The 17,769-nt window shown below is 40.9% G+C and overlaps 1 protein-coding gene across 1 annotated transcript in view; it reads left to right on the forward strand.

The window, feature by feature from the left end:
• kctd16b (potassium channel tetramerization domain containing 16b) overlaps window positions 1-17,441 on the forward strand; it is a 50,947-nt gene extending 33,506 nt beyond the window's left edge. Inside the window, exon 2 of the mRNA XM_046040322.1 lies at window positions 16,978-17,441. Within this exon, the coding sequence (XP_045896278.1) occupies window positions 16,978-17,441 (464 nt within the window). The remainder of the gene's footprint in view (window positions 1-16,977) is intronic.
• Window positions 17,442-17,769: the final 328 nt, after the last annotated feature.

Raw genomic sequence — 17,769 nt, forward strand, 5'->3', positions numbered from 1 at the left:
CAAGTGAAAAGGCTGTTGCAATAATCCAGGCGTGATGAGATGAAGGCGTGTAAAATGGTCTCGGTGTCCTTAAAAGTTAACATAGATCGAATTTTTGCTATATTTCTAAGTTGATAAAAACATGATTGAACAAGCTTTGTGGTGTGCTGCTTGAAATTTAAATTACTATCAAACCAAACACCAAGGTTCTTTGCAACAGGCTTAATGTGATTTACTAGGGAACCAGCAGATGGCAGTATTTGTTTTGCCATCTGCTGGGACCCGATGACCAGGATTTCTGTTTTGTCTGAGTTCAGCTGGAGGAAATTATTTGACATCCATTTTTTAACTTCACAAAGGCTGTCGGTAAGTGAACTCAGTATTCCAGGGTCTGTGGATCTGACGGGCAAGTACATTTGTGTGTCATCAGCATAAATATGAAAAGAAATACCATGTTTATGGATAATATGTCCAAGGGGAAGCAGATACAAGGAAAACAAAATGGGACAGAACGAAGAGACATAGTTGTTTACAGACACGCAAAACTTCCTAATTGACAGGTAGGATGAAAACCATTCTAGGGCAGTACCAGAGATCCCCACCCAGTGCCTCAGTCTGTCTAACATGATGTTGTGATCAGTGGTGTCAAAAGCAGCGCTAAGGTCCAGGAGTACCAGGACTGAGCACATGGACTTGGAGACTGGATTTTTTCCATCTGCGCTCTGCTTTCCTGCATTCCCTTTTTAGGCTGCGAATGCTGTCATTTATCCAGGGTTGCTTACTAGCTTTAGACGTAGGCCTAACCTTTAGAGGAGCAGTAATATTTAGTGACGACAAACAGATATGATTGAAGTGATCGACCAGATTGTTGGTGTTGGAATCAGACAGGTGTTGGCTTTGGCTCTGAAAGAATGTGCAAAACTTTGAAACACTTTGTTCATTAAAGATGCAAGAACAAAATACTAAAAAACAATACATCTGTGGTCAGATATGATCATGTCCACTAATTCCATCGAGGAAATGCTGACACCCAGGGTAAAAACCAAGTCCAGTGTATGACCACGGTTATGTGTTTGCCCTTTGACATGTTGTTTGAAGTTAAAAGAAGTGGCCATATTTAATGCTGTATGTGAGCAGCTATCATTTCTGAGCTCCATTTGTTTGGGTGAAGTCCGTCTGTCTTAAAAAGAGACATTCTTTGCCAAAAAATATATATATATATAAAGTTATCGACATAACACACACGGTGAGCCCTGCAGGCAGACTGGAGCCAGTCGTGGAGGCTAATGAGTCTACTGAAGCGGCCAGCACCGCAACCAACTGTGGGAATGGGACCAGAGATAAAAACGCACACTGCTTTAAAAAGTTAAAAAGACGGTTAAAATCTGATTTTGTCAGCTCAGACTGCTGAAGAGCTGTGTCATTTGTTCCCACATGGACTATCACTCTTGTGATGGAGGACATGAGCGATGGCATTAGGTCCTGGAGTTTTTTTAAAATGTCAGCCGTGGTGGCACCGGGGAAGCGGTGAGTGGTAGCGTTAAAGAAACGAATGTTTCTGGTTATGGAGTCACCAATTATTAGTGTGGTTGGGGAGAAAAGGGGATGAGGAGATGCCGGATCTGGGGTTCCAGAGCAGGACTGAGCAGAATCTGCTTCAACCCTGCGTGCAGACTGAGGATGGAGTGTGTGAGCTACCGAGTGTTGTGTTGGAGTAACACCTGAAAGAAGGGCTACCTGATGGTGCAGGGTAGAAACGGCCTCCGGAGCACCTGAGCACAGCCTCCTTCAGGATCCTATGTCGGGAAGCGGAGGTTTTTGACCGGGATGACGGCCGCCGATCAGGCCCAGCAGCAGACCGGCGGCCCAGCCGATCACCGTTTGCCGCCAGTGCAGGAGATGTAGCCAGTGGAGGAGAGGCAACAGTGTCAGCAGCCACTGTTCGCCAAAAGAGATCCGTATCAGCGAGACTCGAAGCCACAGGTGCATCCGCTGGATGGACCGGAGTGTCGTTAGACAAGGCTGCATAGCGGTTGGAGAGGCCGATGTGCGGAGGAGAGGCAGCCCCATCCGAGCCTCTCTTGCAGCCACGGACCACCACTTCAGCCCAGGTTGACTGATGCTTCGGAGTCGAGCAGGAAGAAAGCCTTGGAGGGATAGAGGGGTCCCACAGCACGGTGTCCTGGATGTTAGCGGTTGCGCTAAGAGAAACAATCTGTTTGGCTTGTACTGAAGCCACATCCATAAAGCCAGTCAGCAGGGAATCTTTCTCTTTGAGTTCCTCTGAAAGTCGTCGGATGTCTTCTATAAGGTCAGCAACCTTTTTGTTCGCTTTCTTAAGGAGTGTGCAGTCCTCATGGGGCAGAGTTATCTCGGCTAGAATAACGTTAGTTGCCGGAGCTTTGTTGTGATCAGTGGCGTTGATAGCGTTTTTACGGTCATCTAGCTTAAAATCCATGTCAGATGACTAAAATCCTTAAACCACGTAAAACTTAAGTTAAAAACTTAGTTAGTAAGTTAAATAAAAAGGATATAAAAAATGTAACGTAAAAGTGTGGATTAAAACTGGATAAGAGTCCAGTTTAAGACGGAGCTTCCGACAGGTAGCTAGGTAGGTTTGTGCTGTATGTAGCTGCATCACACGCACAGTATATTGTATATTGGATATTGGTTTATGGGTCATCAGTTTCGAGGGTAAAGCTAGAAAGGACAGCTAGACTTATACCTGATCAAAGAAAGAGTGAGAAAAAGAGACAGACAGAGTCTGTTAAGGCACTCCACTATGTTGGTAGATGGGGGTAAAAGGAGTCAGATGACAGATTGGGGAGACAAAGAGCAGAGATTGATTGAGAACGGATGAAGCAAGTGGATGGAAACTGAGCAAAAAGAAGACTGATAACCGGAGGGGAAAAGAAAAGAAGAGAAAATGAGAGTGTTCGATTTTGCTAATGATGAAAAAAATGAACAAAGTCATCTTTAAAAGATGAAAGATGGATGGCCATTTTTGCAAATGATGATAATGGTGGAATTAAAATGAAATGAAGCGCAAATTAACCTCAGATTCCAGAGTCATCCAGATGTAAGTGCAACCATCACAGAGTCAGCATAGTGTTGGGATTACTAGTCATGAGGAAACTCAGTATTCAATTCTCAGTATATAAATTCAGTAATCTGTAAGTCATTACATTTTGACAGTAACCTTCCCAAATGCGTATGTGTGTTTGTGTGTAACAGATGAATTATGAGTGAACATGCGTGACTTAGGGACAGAGATAGTGTGAGCGCTCTGCTGGGCAGTGATAATGCTCATCCAATTGTTTGCTGATTACAGCCTGTTTGCTGGTGCTGACATCATAGATAATTCAGTGGACACGGTGCCGGAGCATTTCTGTTTGTCAGGAGCAATATGCATTGTTCACTTTTATTACCACAAATGTAACGTAAATGTCCTGTTTACATGACTGTTGTGTGTACACGTGTCATCACACATTGTACAAATGTTCACAGTGTGTTAGCTCTTAAACTTATTTTACTTACTTTAAATTTTACCCAACCTCTTTGTTTCCTGTTGTCCCTGTGACTTCTTCTGAAGTGTTATAAATTTGGATAAACAGGCCTCTCATTAACCTGCACACCATCTGCCCATCGGCTGTAGATTTTAGTTGTTTTATTTACTGTTAACGCAGCACTCAACTGTATGTGTGGTCGGTATTTCGTTCCAATGCCGGCTGCATGATGCCAACATTTTCTGCTATTCCAGGCTGCATGCTCAGTTGCTTTCAGATCAAAAGCACTCGCTGCACCTTATCATAGGCTTCCATTAATCAACCATGTTCACTGGGGTCCACTGGGGACATTGTCACGTGAATATTTAAAGAAATATCAGTACAAAGAAACTGTCCAAAGCACATTATTTAAACGAAATCTCCATCTGCAGGTAAACTGCTACTATTACTATTGTTATTGTCTTTACCTCTGTGTGTATATTGTGTAGGCTGCCTCCCTCCCCTCTCTCTCTCCTTCAATCCCTCTCTCTCTTTCTTTCTGTTCCTCTCTTGCCCTCTCTCTCTCTCTCGCCCCCTCTCTCTCTCCTTCACCCCCAACCGGTCGAGGCAGATGGCCGCCCACCCTGAGCCATGGTTCTGCTCGAGGTTTCTGCCTCTTAAAAGGAAGTTTTTCCTTGCCTCTGTCGCCTAGTGCTGCTCTTGGTGGGAATTGTTGGGCTTCTGTAAATCACACACAGAGTACGGTCTAGACCTGCTCTTTTATGAAAAGCACTGTGAGATAACTGTTGCTGTGATTTGGCGCTATATAAATACAATTGAATTGAACTATTACTGGCATTTACAGACTAGATTTCTGTCACCCCCCATTTTTAATTTTACCAGCATTTCTGAGGGACATTTTTACCCTTTGCATCAATGTTGTGTCAATATGTACTATTTTTAGACATGTTGAAAGAAGCATTGATGTTTTCTGTCCCAATTTAAAAACATACAAATGCACTGTATATATAGAACAATCTATGAAAGAAGGGATGGGTAGATGGATGATAAATCAATGGTCAAATGTAAAGTAATAAAGGAGAATCAGTAGATGTGGCTCTGTGGATTGATTGATAGCTGTGAATAGAATGTGACATGGAGATAACATAATAGACCCCCTAAGCTGACTATGTGGGAGTAATACTTCCCTTCAGTAAGCATGTAATAAGTCTAAGTGGCTGTGACATCACTCTGTATGACTGGTATGTATTGTGAATGACCAAAAAACAAGTATGCCTGAAGCTACTAATTAATCTCTACAACTTATGGAAGAAATGTTACAATTTCCCCTTTCATTCATTAATAATTGGCTAATTAAATGAAAATATAAACAGTAACAGTGTGAGCACTGATGGCTTGGCGCTCAGTTTGAGCTGCGAGAGACAGACCCCCTTGTTGGTGGTTTCTCAGTGCAGGATCATTAATTTGCATCATGATGAATGTTTAAAAAAGCAGTCTGGATTTGGAGGTTTGAAAGTGATAATATTAATGAATGCTAACAGAGGCTGGTGCCTGTAAAAAAAAAAAAAAGTTTAAAATGGGAAGTTTTTGAACATTTGGAGAGGAGGCTTGATTAGTAATCAGTAGGCCTGGTCTTCAAGAGGAAAGTTTCACTGCGCCTGCATCAGCACAGCTACTCTGAAGTGTTTCAAACATAGCAAGTCCCCATTGTTACAATTAATTTTAGTGCATGTGAGGACAGGGCATTGCTGGTCTATGTCAGACATTAATTGGTCATCTTCCACCATGTTCAAACTAACTTCCCACCATATACTTTCTATATCTATTTTTTTCTTGCTGCTGCATTGCATCCCTCAGTTTTACACCTCCCTATAGTATCTTGTACACATTTAAGTTGTTCTCGGAAGTTGTGCCAATTTGTCAAATTACTTCTTGTAATGTCCTGACAGACAAGACCATCAGCCTGTTCCCCTCAAGGCTGCGTTCTTTCCCCTCTGCTATTCTTCTTTTATACCAACAGCTGCACCTCCAGTCATCAGTCCGTCAAGCTTCTGAAGTTTGCTGACGACACCACCCTCATTGGGCTCATCTTCGGTGGGGATGAGTCTGCCTACAGGTGGGAGATTGACCATCTGGTGACCTGGTGCGGCCAGAACAGTCTGGAGGTCAACGCTCTGAACACAGTGGAGATGGTCGTAGACTTCAGAAAGAGCCCAGCCCCAAACTCCCCCATCATCCTGTGTGACTCCCCCGTCGCCACTGTGTACTCCTTCTGCTTCCTGGGCACAATCATCTCCCAGGACCTCAAGTGGGACCTGAACATCATCTCCCTCAACAAAAAGGCCCAGCAGAGGATGTACTTCCTGAGGCAGCTGAAGAAGTTCAGCCTACAAAAGACAATGATGGTGCACTTCTACACCGCCATCATTGAGTCCATCCTCACCTCCTCCATCACCATCTGCTGCCACTTCCAGGGACAAGGGTGGACTGCAGCGTATCATTTGCTCTGCAGAGAAGGTGATTGGCTGCAATCTTCCATCACTTCAGGAGCTGTATGCCTCAAGGACTCTGAGGCGAGCAGGAAAGACTGCAGCTGACTCCTCCCACCCTGGACACAAACTGTTTCAGACTTTTGGCAGGAGGCTGCGGTCCATCAGGACCAAAACCTCTCGCCACAAAAACAGCTCCTTCCCATCTGCAGCTAGCCTCATCAACAAGTACTGACACTCCCCCCTTGCAAATAATACATGTAAACACTATTTCATTTCATATCATGCACAAACCTGGCATATTGCACACATTTGTTGTTAATTGTTAATCTTTGTTGTATATTTTCATATTGTTATATTATATGTTTGTGTACGTGTAGGACCTTATCACCAAAACACGTTCCTCGTATGTGTTAAACACTATTTGGCAATAAAGCTCCTTCTGATTCTGAAGGAAAAAGCTTGCCAGTGTGCTTCTGTACCATATGGTGAATAATACATGCATTGGCATGTGTTAATACACATTTTTATACATATATTTTAGATACAGGAAGATTTATAGTACAGACTCTAGGGGTGGAAGAGTGGAGGAAATCAATAGAGTGAGAAACAATGAGGGATAGAAAGAGGGTAAGAGGGAAAGAAATGTGTTGCTAGAAATGGAAACTCCTGTCACCGTGTAGTGTCACTCTTTGAAGCGAATTGTAACACCTGCTTGTAGGGAAGAGAGGCATTTTTTCTCAGCAGACACACAAAACAAAACAAGTGTGAGTACAGAAACACACTCACCAAGGCATACGGTCCTTAAATTCAGGGGTGAGAAAAGGCTAGCATAAATAAAAGAAGTGGCTGGTTTCAAGAAGCTGAACAGTTAAACACATCATTTCACGCTGCCTTGCAAGGGACTAATTACGTTGCATTCAAGAAAAAGACGGGGGAAAGAAGAGAGAGAAGAGGAGGGAGGGATGGGAAATACTTCCTTCTTGTTATCTGTTATGCCAACCTTGCAAATATAGCTTGAACCAACAATCTTGTTAGGAATACACGCCTCTTGCATTTCAAATATGCTGAACTTTCATTTGACGGCTGACATCTTTGTCCAGAACTCATTCCCAGGGCCAGAGACAGTTTAATCAATATCTGACCAACCAAGCTTAGTCCCACAGCTAAAAACCAGACAGCTGAGATTTAAAGAAATCTCCTGCAGGTTCACACTCCTTACTTAACCAGCATATGTCATGCTGAAGTGTCCTTGGGCAAGACGCTGATTCACTGCCAACTTTATTTGCTGTTCTTTTGACCTCTAAATGGAGGCGGACATTTGACAAAACAACTCATTATCATATGTTTGTTACATTTAACCTGTAATGACATCGGGTTGAGCCTGGGTGCTGCTCTGCTAACAACGAAAAGAAGACTGACTTTATGGACCCAAAGAGCATTTGTCTGAGCTTTTGAACAAAAATAAAATCCATTTTATTGCAGTGATATCAGCCCTGAACCAGAAAATAGACTCATATGCCCAGAAAATCACAGCGTCTCATTTTCCCTCTGTTCTGATTGATTCTGTATGGTACACATTGGTCTGATGCGAAAAGGGGGAACAAACTCTTTCTTTCTGTCTATCACCTTGTTTTTGTTCGGGTAGACTGAACACTCATGTAAGCTCAACTTTCCTTGGGATTGTAGTAAAAGCATACGAGGGCCATCAGTAATTCAGTTTTAAATTATAGTATGGTAATCGATCAAAGCTACTAGTCTTCTGCTTGTAAAGTACAGCAAATTCTGTATGTACGATTTGAGACTCGCAGTATTGAAACTGAGGCTTATTCAGAAAGGCTTGAGGCTTATATTTTATCCTTGGGGTATTATGTTGTAATTGCTTCTTTTTACAAAGACCTTATGCACCATTGTCTGATCCATTCCCGACCAGTGGAGAGTGCCTCAGAAAAGAGAATAAACACGGACATGCAGTATTGTTGATATGAAGCATCCAAACCAGGCCCAGTTAACTTCAGTCTGAAAACATGGGTAAACATGGACTATAGAAATAATTTGGATACATGTTTTGTGCATTGATAGAATAGCCCTGGAAAGGCGACTTTTTGTACAGACAATTAACATTTCTGCACAAACGCAGCCATTTGGGTTAGCTGACAGGCAGTCACAGACATTAAGGCTAACATTTTGGATCTCTTGTCTTATAGTCCGATGCCTGTTAGTCCAGAGTCATAATTGTTTACAGAGGGATATGAATGATACATTTATTCACAAAATCTTCAAGAAACATTTATTATTTTACTGCAGGTATTTTTCAATAATCCACTGGTGGACAGAGTGATGTTAAATCTTGCATTTATTCTTATAAGGTGGTACTGTACAAGTGTTAGAAAACCTCCAAAACACACACAAAGAAAAAACATTTAACAACCTTTTAAAAAAGTAAGAGCTGCAACACCCATAGCTAATAAGTGATGTGAGTGTTAAAACTACAGCAGCTTTTACTTTATTTGCCTACAAGCCTGACTTAGATCTGCTGGGCAAGTTTGGCATACTGTATGTTGAAATTATCTCACAATGACTGGACAGACCCCTCATGTTAAGCCTTCTGAACATAAATGAGTGACTTTGTAAGTGAGTTACAACCTTCTGTTCTGTGAGCGGCTTCACATTTAAAAAATGTATCTACAGTACAGTTAAGGAAGCATTGCATATACCAACAATGAGTGTTAATTGTAGAAGAATTTGTTGCAAAGTTTACAATTATCATTAACACAACCAGGTTACAGAGTCACTCCCTGAGCCTCATTAGGGCCTTTGTCATTATTTGATGCTTTTTCCATTTTCCAACACCGACTTTCATATAGAGAGACATCCATCACAAAAGATTAACGACCATTTCTGAAGGTTTTATTTAAAATGCTGGTATTACATAATTGAATGAGAAGAGGCAGGTTGAGGGGAGATGGATACATAAAAAAGTAAATTGCAACACGTCATTATAAAATAAGCTTTGATGGTATGTAACAAGTCTCTGAGTGCATATATAGCTCCTTCATTATTTTGCTTATATCAGATGATAATCACTGTCAGAACTAACAACTGGATTTAAATGATGTCTAATCAGTGAGCTCATGTTTTCTTTTTCATTTAGAGCTGGCCATATTGTTAGATTTCCATGCTAATTTGCAGTATTACCAGAAATCATAAATGCTCTTATCTGTTATCTGTTCAGTACAAATTCAATTCTAACTTTATCAGAAAGGTTGAGAAAGAGGAATCTGAGCCATACAACCCTTTGGGCTTGTTGACTTGTCAAAACTGAGCAAATACAAAGATCAGAAAACTAGAGAGGATAAACTGGAAAGGGACTAATGGAGATAGAGCAAGCAGAAGCCTCAGTCTGAGAAGGAAACAGAAGATGGGAGAGACAGGAAGGCAGGAAGGTAGACAGTGTCAGAGAGATGCAGATGGCAGAGTTGAGGTGGGACAGAGAGGGAGTGATAGATAGAAGAGGTATATTTGCTTTTGTTTTGCCAACATCATTTATCGTCACTGAACAGCCTCCCAGTGCTGAGAGACTATATGACAGAAATCAATCAGAGGGCAATCGTCCATACTCGTCCAATGATGCGCAAACCCATCGATACAGGCATTAGACGAGGAATGGTAAGGGAAAGATGCATGGGGAGAGAAAGAAAGGGGAAAAGAGAAGAAAATAAATTATAATAAAAAAGAAATAGAGGAGAAGATATAGGAACGCTTGACCCCAAAATGAATGTTGTGCATGTGTATATCTACTCATTCAAGAGTCAGTCCTTTCATATTTGCCTGACCACCAAATACTCCCGGAAAAATGGAACATACTGTTATGAGATAAATATATGAGTCTGCTTGGACTCACCATACAATATTTTGGGAACAAAAGAGTTGAATCATGCTGCATTAGTTGAAAGTAATTGCATGTGCTTTCTGGGTCGCTTTACTCTCTGTGATTTAACAAACTTGGTGTTTCATCTCAATTAAAGACGCATTGATTTGTTTTCAATCAGTTCTCATTTCTGAGATTGACAGGATACACAAGTCAGGTGGTTTAGGCTAGATAGCATGGTTTGGGTTCTGCTAATCCTAGCAAAGCATAGCAATTTAAAATGTGTAGCCGCCTGAAAGTCCAAAATCTCTCGGATTCCACGTGTATGCTGAGTGGGATGTCAGCCAACATAGTAACAGTCGACAAAATAACATGAAACTTTAATTTTGAGGCATACAGTCTCAAGTGCTTTGTTTTGGAATATATAAGTCTTTAATATTTTTGCATCAGAAGATGTTTCTTTAAAACTGTATTGTAATTGCAAGGTCATTATAAATATTGACACAGAATTAAACTGTCTATATTAATGTATTAGATAACATGTTAGTCATGTTACCTTTAGGTGCTCTTCGAAGGAAATAAAGCATTTGAATAGTAGCTGACATGGTAAGTGATAGATTGGAAAAGAAAATTATGTTTGCGCTGTATGTGTGTGTGATTTTTTCAGTGTTTGTGCGTGTTTGTTCGATTTCATTGTGAGTGTAGTGTGAGTCAGCCAGGGCTTTTTACTGGCCAGAGCTAATACAAGTTGTGGAGGTCCCTGCTGAGATCAATACATCAGAGCCTGGAGCACCTGTCAGGAAACAGTGCGTGCTTGAGTATGTGTGCGCGTGTATGTGTTTGTGCGTGTGTATAATAGCATGTGACAGTCATTAGACTTCAGTCAGACCTCCTGCCCACCTCACTGGAAGAGAAACAACACGAGATCACATAAATCAACTGTTGCACATACAGTGTAACACAACACACACACACACAGACACACAAGGGAGGGTGTGTGTGCTGAGTGATGCTGGCCAGAGGCACGGCCGACAGTGTGACACCTCTGATGACATGAATGGGAACCCCACCTGACATCCGCCTCCCTTTCTCTGCCCAACGGCACACAGATAATAGTTCCAAGGCCAATGTCACTTACACACTGAAAAATGACCACAGGCGTGCACACACACTTTTGGTGCACACCTTACACACACACACACACACACACACACACACACACACACACACACACACACCCCACAGTACAACATGGGTGATGTATGTGGAGGAAAGGAGGCTGCAGTGAAGCACACAAACCGACTTACATCAGGCTCTCATTTTGGTGCATCATGTCACATGTTACATGCATGTACACATATGCATTCCCATGTGCACATCTTACACAAACAGCCACACAAACATGCATTCAGCCCTGAAGGAAAGAATGACCTTACTCTCACATGAGAGCACAGGATGCCTTATATAGCAAGCCTACACATGCAGTTGATATCATGTATTTGCAGTAAACTGGGAAAGAAACACTTACAGAAACACTTACAGTCCTCTCAAACGTTTTTTATGTACAAAGTACAAAGATGATTTTTTTCTTTACTACTTACTTTACATATATGTTACTTTATATGTGATGCATGTGGGCACATAGAAACACAAGCATATTATAAACGTAGTCTACATGCTAAAACAAAGTCAGGTATGTGTGTAAGTAAGAAAATATTTTGTGATTGAATGTGAGAGTAAATCACTTGCTTAGACTGAATCTTTGTTTATCCAAGGACCAAGAAAAAATGTCTTTCCTCCTTTACACAATCTCACCCTGGAGCAGCTCAGAACAAACAAAATATTTTATGTTGGTCCCTAGAGTAGTATGAGAAGCGCTGCTCAGGACTCAAGGCAAGCACTCCTGTTTCACTTTCTTGCCCAATTTTATCCTGAGGGTCTGGGTTTGAACCAGCTACTTTCCAACCACATGCCCACTACCTTTAGACTGATGATTTTGCAATTACACAGTGCAGGAGGCCTTCTGACTCTGCTCTAACACACAGTAGTTATGTTCAGTCTAGTGTGAATAGATTACTCTTACTTACTAGTTTGTGAGAGTTTTCATGTCATCACAAGGCATGTTTAGCTGCAGTCTTGTTTTTACTGTGGTTTATCAAAGAGATGTGTTGTTTTCTGGCTTGTTGGTGTTTTAATAAATTTGACAAAACAATACAACATTTATTGAGGGTATATTAGTAAGAGGCAGCAGGGACATTTCCCAGTTGAAAAAAGGAGAGAGCCATAAAAACTTAAGTGCCCAGTATGGTAAATTTGGCCTGGAATCATCCTAGACTTCTGTGCTGTCCAGAGAAAAAAAAATTAAAATGCAAACAAAGACAAAGAGTGAGATTTGGGAAGAGCCAAATATGAATATTTGGGATAAATATTCTTTACAGAACCTCATCAGCAGATCTGGTAAGCAGCAGATAAGTATTTACCTTTCCTGTCAGTGGACTTTTTTTGTTTGTGTAACTTTTTAAAAAGATGTCTTAATTAGAAATGAAACTGTAATTTGACATAATAAATTATAGAAAATCATACATCTCTCTTCTTATTCTGTTTTTGGCCTCTTGTTGATTGAACAAGCAATTAGCAGATGACAAGATTTTATCATTTACATGTAAAGGTGCCATAAGTCACAAAAAATAACACAGTTAAAGTTCACACATTCTTGCTAGACAAACTGCACCACCTCCTCCTCCTGTGGTTTATTTTACATTTTTACAAAAATGCTGACATGCACGTGGGGGTGATTGATGAGAATTGGGGACGCCCTCTCCCCAAGACATCTCCTGACTTGTATGAACAATGAACCTCAGCTTATTTTTTGATTGAGTGGATCATTCAGGAGAGTCATCTACCTGTCACAGAGAGAGATAGCTAAAATACATTGCCTATGATAATGGCTAGACAGGAAATGGGTCGTCTTTTAACTATCATGTATGTTTTTTTTCATGAGTGGAAATTATGCTTTGTTTGAGTCAGAACACATCCAATATCTTTACATACATGCTACCTGTTATACTGAACAACACAGCCACCAAAATAGAATGTCAAACTACAGTAAATAGACAAGACATTGCCCCATTAAGTGGATTAAGTGGAGGCATATTTATCACAGTTCCTGCAGTTTTAATGACCTCAGGTGCAGAAAAAACTAACTTTCAATTAAAAATGTCTACCTATAGTGATGGATGCAGGAATCCTTTGGGCCACTCAGTAACAAGATGAATCATTCCTCCCCAGTATAATTACAATCAAACAGTTTGTGTGGCAGCTATAGCCTTTAGACTCTGAAACCTTGACCTTTAATTATGGCACCTCCATCAGTGTAAATTTGGAATCTCCGGAGCACACTGCCAAAATGCATCATTCATCTATGTTTAGGCAAAATTAGACTGGGGGTGTTAGGCAAATGTTTAGACCCTTACTTGTTGATAGGACCAACTGGGGAAATTACATCATTGTTTATTGCAAAATGTGTTGTGTTATTACAGTATTACCATTTTATACAGTTACATAGACACAGCCTGAACTTTAGGGACCTTGCATCAGTTTATTGGACAGTTTCCTTTGTGGTTTCTTATAATATAAAGAGTTATGGTGTGATGCACCTCAGTGTTTTGGCTGGCAGGAGCAATGAAAAAGGTAGAAATGAGTTAAAACAGATGGAAAATGAAAGAAAAACACATATAACAGTTGTTTAATTCTCATATAACCAGACAGTGTAAATACTATTGAGAAAGTGCAGGTCCACACAGTTATTCGCAGAGGAAATTAGGTTTACCACCAACATGCCTCAATGTGCTACAAAGTTTCAACACTGCACACTGATACATCCTTTTGGGAATGTAATTACAGTATGTGAGGGAAGAGACACCACGCAATTACACATGTTACAAATCTCAGTTATCAGGGCTTAGATTTGAAAGTGTCTGTAGCCAATTTGTCATGAACCTAAAAGTCTGAAAGGAAATCCAGGTCAAAATGATAAATCAGATCCATGTCTGGTTGTCTTTAGTGTTAGCAAGGCTAATAGCCATTCCCAATTCCTGTAAATTAAAGCAGCATGTCACTGTCAAACTTGCAGTATTAAGAACTATATGGGTGTAGATATAATTACCCAACGCTAGTCATATATGAAATGTACAGATGCAAGGACACACACACACACACACACACACACACACACATACATACACACACACACGGTCCTTTAAAACATTTGTTATAGCACTTTTATTTGTCTCATCGTATTCATTTTATTTGGACAGGCAGGTTGGCTACTGGCAGATTTAACAATTTACCACAGTCTGGGGTGGTCTGCATCTCATCGATCAGAGGGCTACCTATTCACCCAGTGACATAAATTGACCCATGTCCCTAAACAAAGGTTGGGAAGATAATTGCACCTATCATGGGGTTACGTTCTCTAGCCTGCAACTGTAAAACAAATACATCTTTTTATCTGAGGCTGATACATTTCTCCTTGTGTGTGTACCTTAAGATTACACTGTTGTAGTACGATAGTGTATTCTCTGTCTTTGTGTGAAGCCAGTGTATGTGTGCATAGAAGTGTGTTTGTGCATATGGAAGCTGTATATGCCAGCGGTAATTAAAGAGATCCAGAACTGCTATGGGTGACAAGGGTTGTTGAGTGCCATTTCTGTCACTGCCTCTAATGGGTGATGTGTATTTCACATAGGCAGTCATATATATATATATATATATATATATATATATATATATATATATATATATATACACTGTATATAATATACTGTAATCGCAGCAAAAGGTGGCGCTACAAAGTATTAACTTAAGGGGGCTGAATAATTTTGCACGCCCAATTTTTCAGTTTTTTATTTGTTAAAAAAGTTTGAAATATCCAATAAATTTCATTCCACTTCATAATTGTGTCCCACTTGTTGTTGATTCTTCACAAAAAATTACAGTTTTATATCTTTATGTTTGAAGCCTGAAATGTGGCAAAAGGTCAAAAAGTTCAAGGGGGCCGAATACTTTCGCAAGGCACTGTATATCTATCTATCTATCTATCTATCTATCTATGTGTGTGTGTGTGTGTGTGTGTGTGTGTGTGTGTGTTTAAGTCTGTCCTGAACATTAGTCCTCTTGCAGTTTATACTAACAGTGGGAGTCAGTGTAAAAGCTGTCCAAGATATATTTCTTCAATTTCTACCCACATAAATGTAGTTATGATGTGTGGTAGCTGTTTATGAGTAGTACACGGCGGAATAAGTATTGGTTGGATGAATTGATTTCTGTTCTGCTGTCTCTCTATAAACATGCCAAACACGCTGCTGAGGACAAAGGGAAGTAAGAGCAGGGGGGCATTTATTTTAAGCAGCATTATTAATAGTCTTGTACTATTTCGTTTGAAGTAAAATGGTCGGCCGCACATGAATAGAAACACTGGTGCTGTTGAACGTGATGCGGACGCCTGTGCTTGTGTGTGTGGTAGTTTCAATAGTGATGAGCGGGACTCAGAAATCAGAAAGGGATGGGGGAGGGTTGCATGTGTGTGTTTGCCTCAAGGGTTTTGATCTCTCTCCTCACTTAACAGAAAGGAGTCCATCAGCAACAGATACCCCTTCAATTATTCAGGAGGTTAGCATGAAATATAAATGTCTGCTTCCTGAAGTGAGGTGTGGGGCTTCTCTGGTTCCTCTTAGTCTTTCAGCCTACTGTACTCTCACACAGAGGTTAGGCTTGGCACTTGATTCCCTTCAGCGATGATTGCGGATGACTGCTTTTGTCTTGTTATTGGTTGAGACCACAGCTACTAATGCCTCAACCTCATCAATTCTGAGATACTCTGCTACTTTTGTGACACAAATTCCTGCTTAGTGAAAGCTCCACGTCAGGTGCAAACAGTTGTGTAACTCGACTCTACTGAACGTGTGTTTGAGAGAAAAGCAGTTCAATAGAAACTCCACTCTGATGTGTGACTTTCAACTCCAAACATAGCATAGAATTTAAAAAAATGTTAGAGAGGGATAGAAAATGCTTGTTTCAAAGAAGTCTTTTTTTTGTATAATACTGCTAACCTATATCAGCTTGTTTGCCAAGTAAGCACTGATTTGGTGATTTGCAGGTCAAGAGACATCTAAATGTCTAAACATTTGTAGATGTCTAGGTTATTTAAATGTTTTTAAATTGTAATTATTAAATTTAAATGATATGTAGTTAGGGACCTGCAATAAATTGAAATGCAGTCATTTGAATTCTGCTGAAACAATATGTAATCTACAATATGACCTGCAAATCACTAAACCAACACATGCAGTGTAGTTTTCATTTAAGTTTAAGTTTCAATTGAATTACAACATCTATTATTGGTCCAACATGATTCTTGATTCTTGATCTCATTTTGATTTGAAAGTAGTTTTCAGTGTTGGATCTAGCCATGAATGTGTATTGTTCCTGGGTTTTGTAGCCCTTGCTAAGAACTGCAGTTAGAGATTAGCTAATAAATTGGCTGAACAAAACAGGATAGCGGGCTTCTGACAAATTAAGATACACATACAGTATTTGTACAGTTTGACCTCTGTTCAGCCTAAAATTGACAGACACTAGTTTTCTACATTGTTTGTCTGTATCACCATTGCTACATTTTCTCCTTGTAGAGTTAAACATCTTTGCAAAGTTAAGAATTCTTCCATTTGTAGTGCAGTAGCTCCTCTTTGTTTCAGTTCATGCCTTTAGTGTTTTACTGTAATTACAGCATGTAAATCTGAACCTTCATTGTATGTTTGCCCTTCCACTTGTTTCTTGTTACTTGTGACAGCATGAGTCTAACAGGGTAGTTTTCTGAAAAATACAGGCAGGCCACACAGTCAGCCTGCTCACTTCCATGGTTAGACTGGAAGCAAGCCAGTTGTCCCTGATGCCATGTCACTTTGTTTAAGGTGATAGCCACTGCTTTTCTTCTCCTTTCGTGTGGATCCCTTTGTGCCACTGTCTCATTTTTTACTCTTCATGATGACTGGTCCTGAAAGAAAGAAAATGTGGAAAAAACAGCTCTGCATAGACTCTAATGTTAGCTCCCTCTCTGGTTCTCTCTTTCCAGGTGGTCCATCACGTTGGTCCTCCCCTCCATGTGACTGCTGCTGCAAGAACCACAAGGGCGACGGTGAGGGCGAGAGCGGCACCTCCTTCAACGAGCTCTCCACCTCCAGCTCTGAGAGTCAGTCAGAAGCAAGCTCTCCCCAGGGAACGGTCATCTGTGGCCCCGTCAGCCGCCAGTCACACCCCCACCCCAATGTCCAAACCTTGGACAGGCCGCCGAAAAAGGGCCCCATCGCCATGCTCCAGCAGTCCGAACAGCGGCGGAAGAGTGACTTGCTGCGCACGCTTACCGCGAGCTCCCGCGACACCAGCACCTGCAAGAAAAGGCAGGCTAAAGAGAAGCCGACGGTTGAGGAGGAGCTGGAAAAGTGCATTCAAGACTTCCGGAAGATCAAAATCCCAGAGAGGTTCCCCGAGAGGAAGTACATGTGGCAGGCTGACCTGCTGAGAAAGTACCGCCTCTGAGCCAGGAAACAGGACACACATGAGGCCAAGGATCAGTTTACATGTTTTTTGATCTTGACTTTTGCAACAAAGAGGATAACACTAAATTCATATGAATCCAAATTCTGGGGGAAACTTCACCTTTATGCCAGTAGGGTGGAAGTCTACACAGAAGCTAGTACGAAGCATTTAAACCAGACTGTTCCCTTATTGACATATGTAGTACGTATGTGTGTGTATGTAGTTTAGGCCTACTGTATGTATTGTAAGTATGTAATGTAACTTGCTGAATGCTTCAGAGCTTTGAATAATTTATCCCCCAAGGACCAATCCAAGTGGGCAAAAGATA

The sequence above is a fragment of the Micropterus dolomieu genome, linkage group LG23 (assembly GCF_021292245.1).
Source record: "Micropterus dolomieu isolate WLL.071019.BEF.003 ecotype Adirondacks linkage group LG23, ASM2129224v1, whole genome shotgun sequence".
Taxonomy (NCBI): domain Eukaryota; kingdom Metazoa; phylum Chordata; class Actinopteri; order Centrarchiformes; family Centrarchidae; genus Micropterus; species Micropterus dolomieu.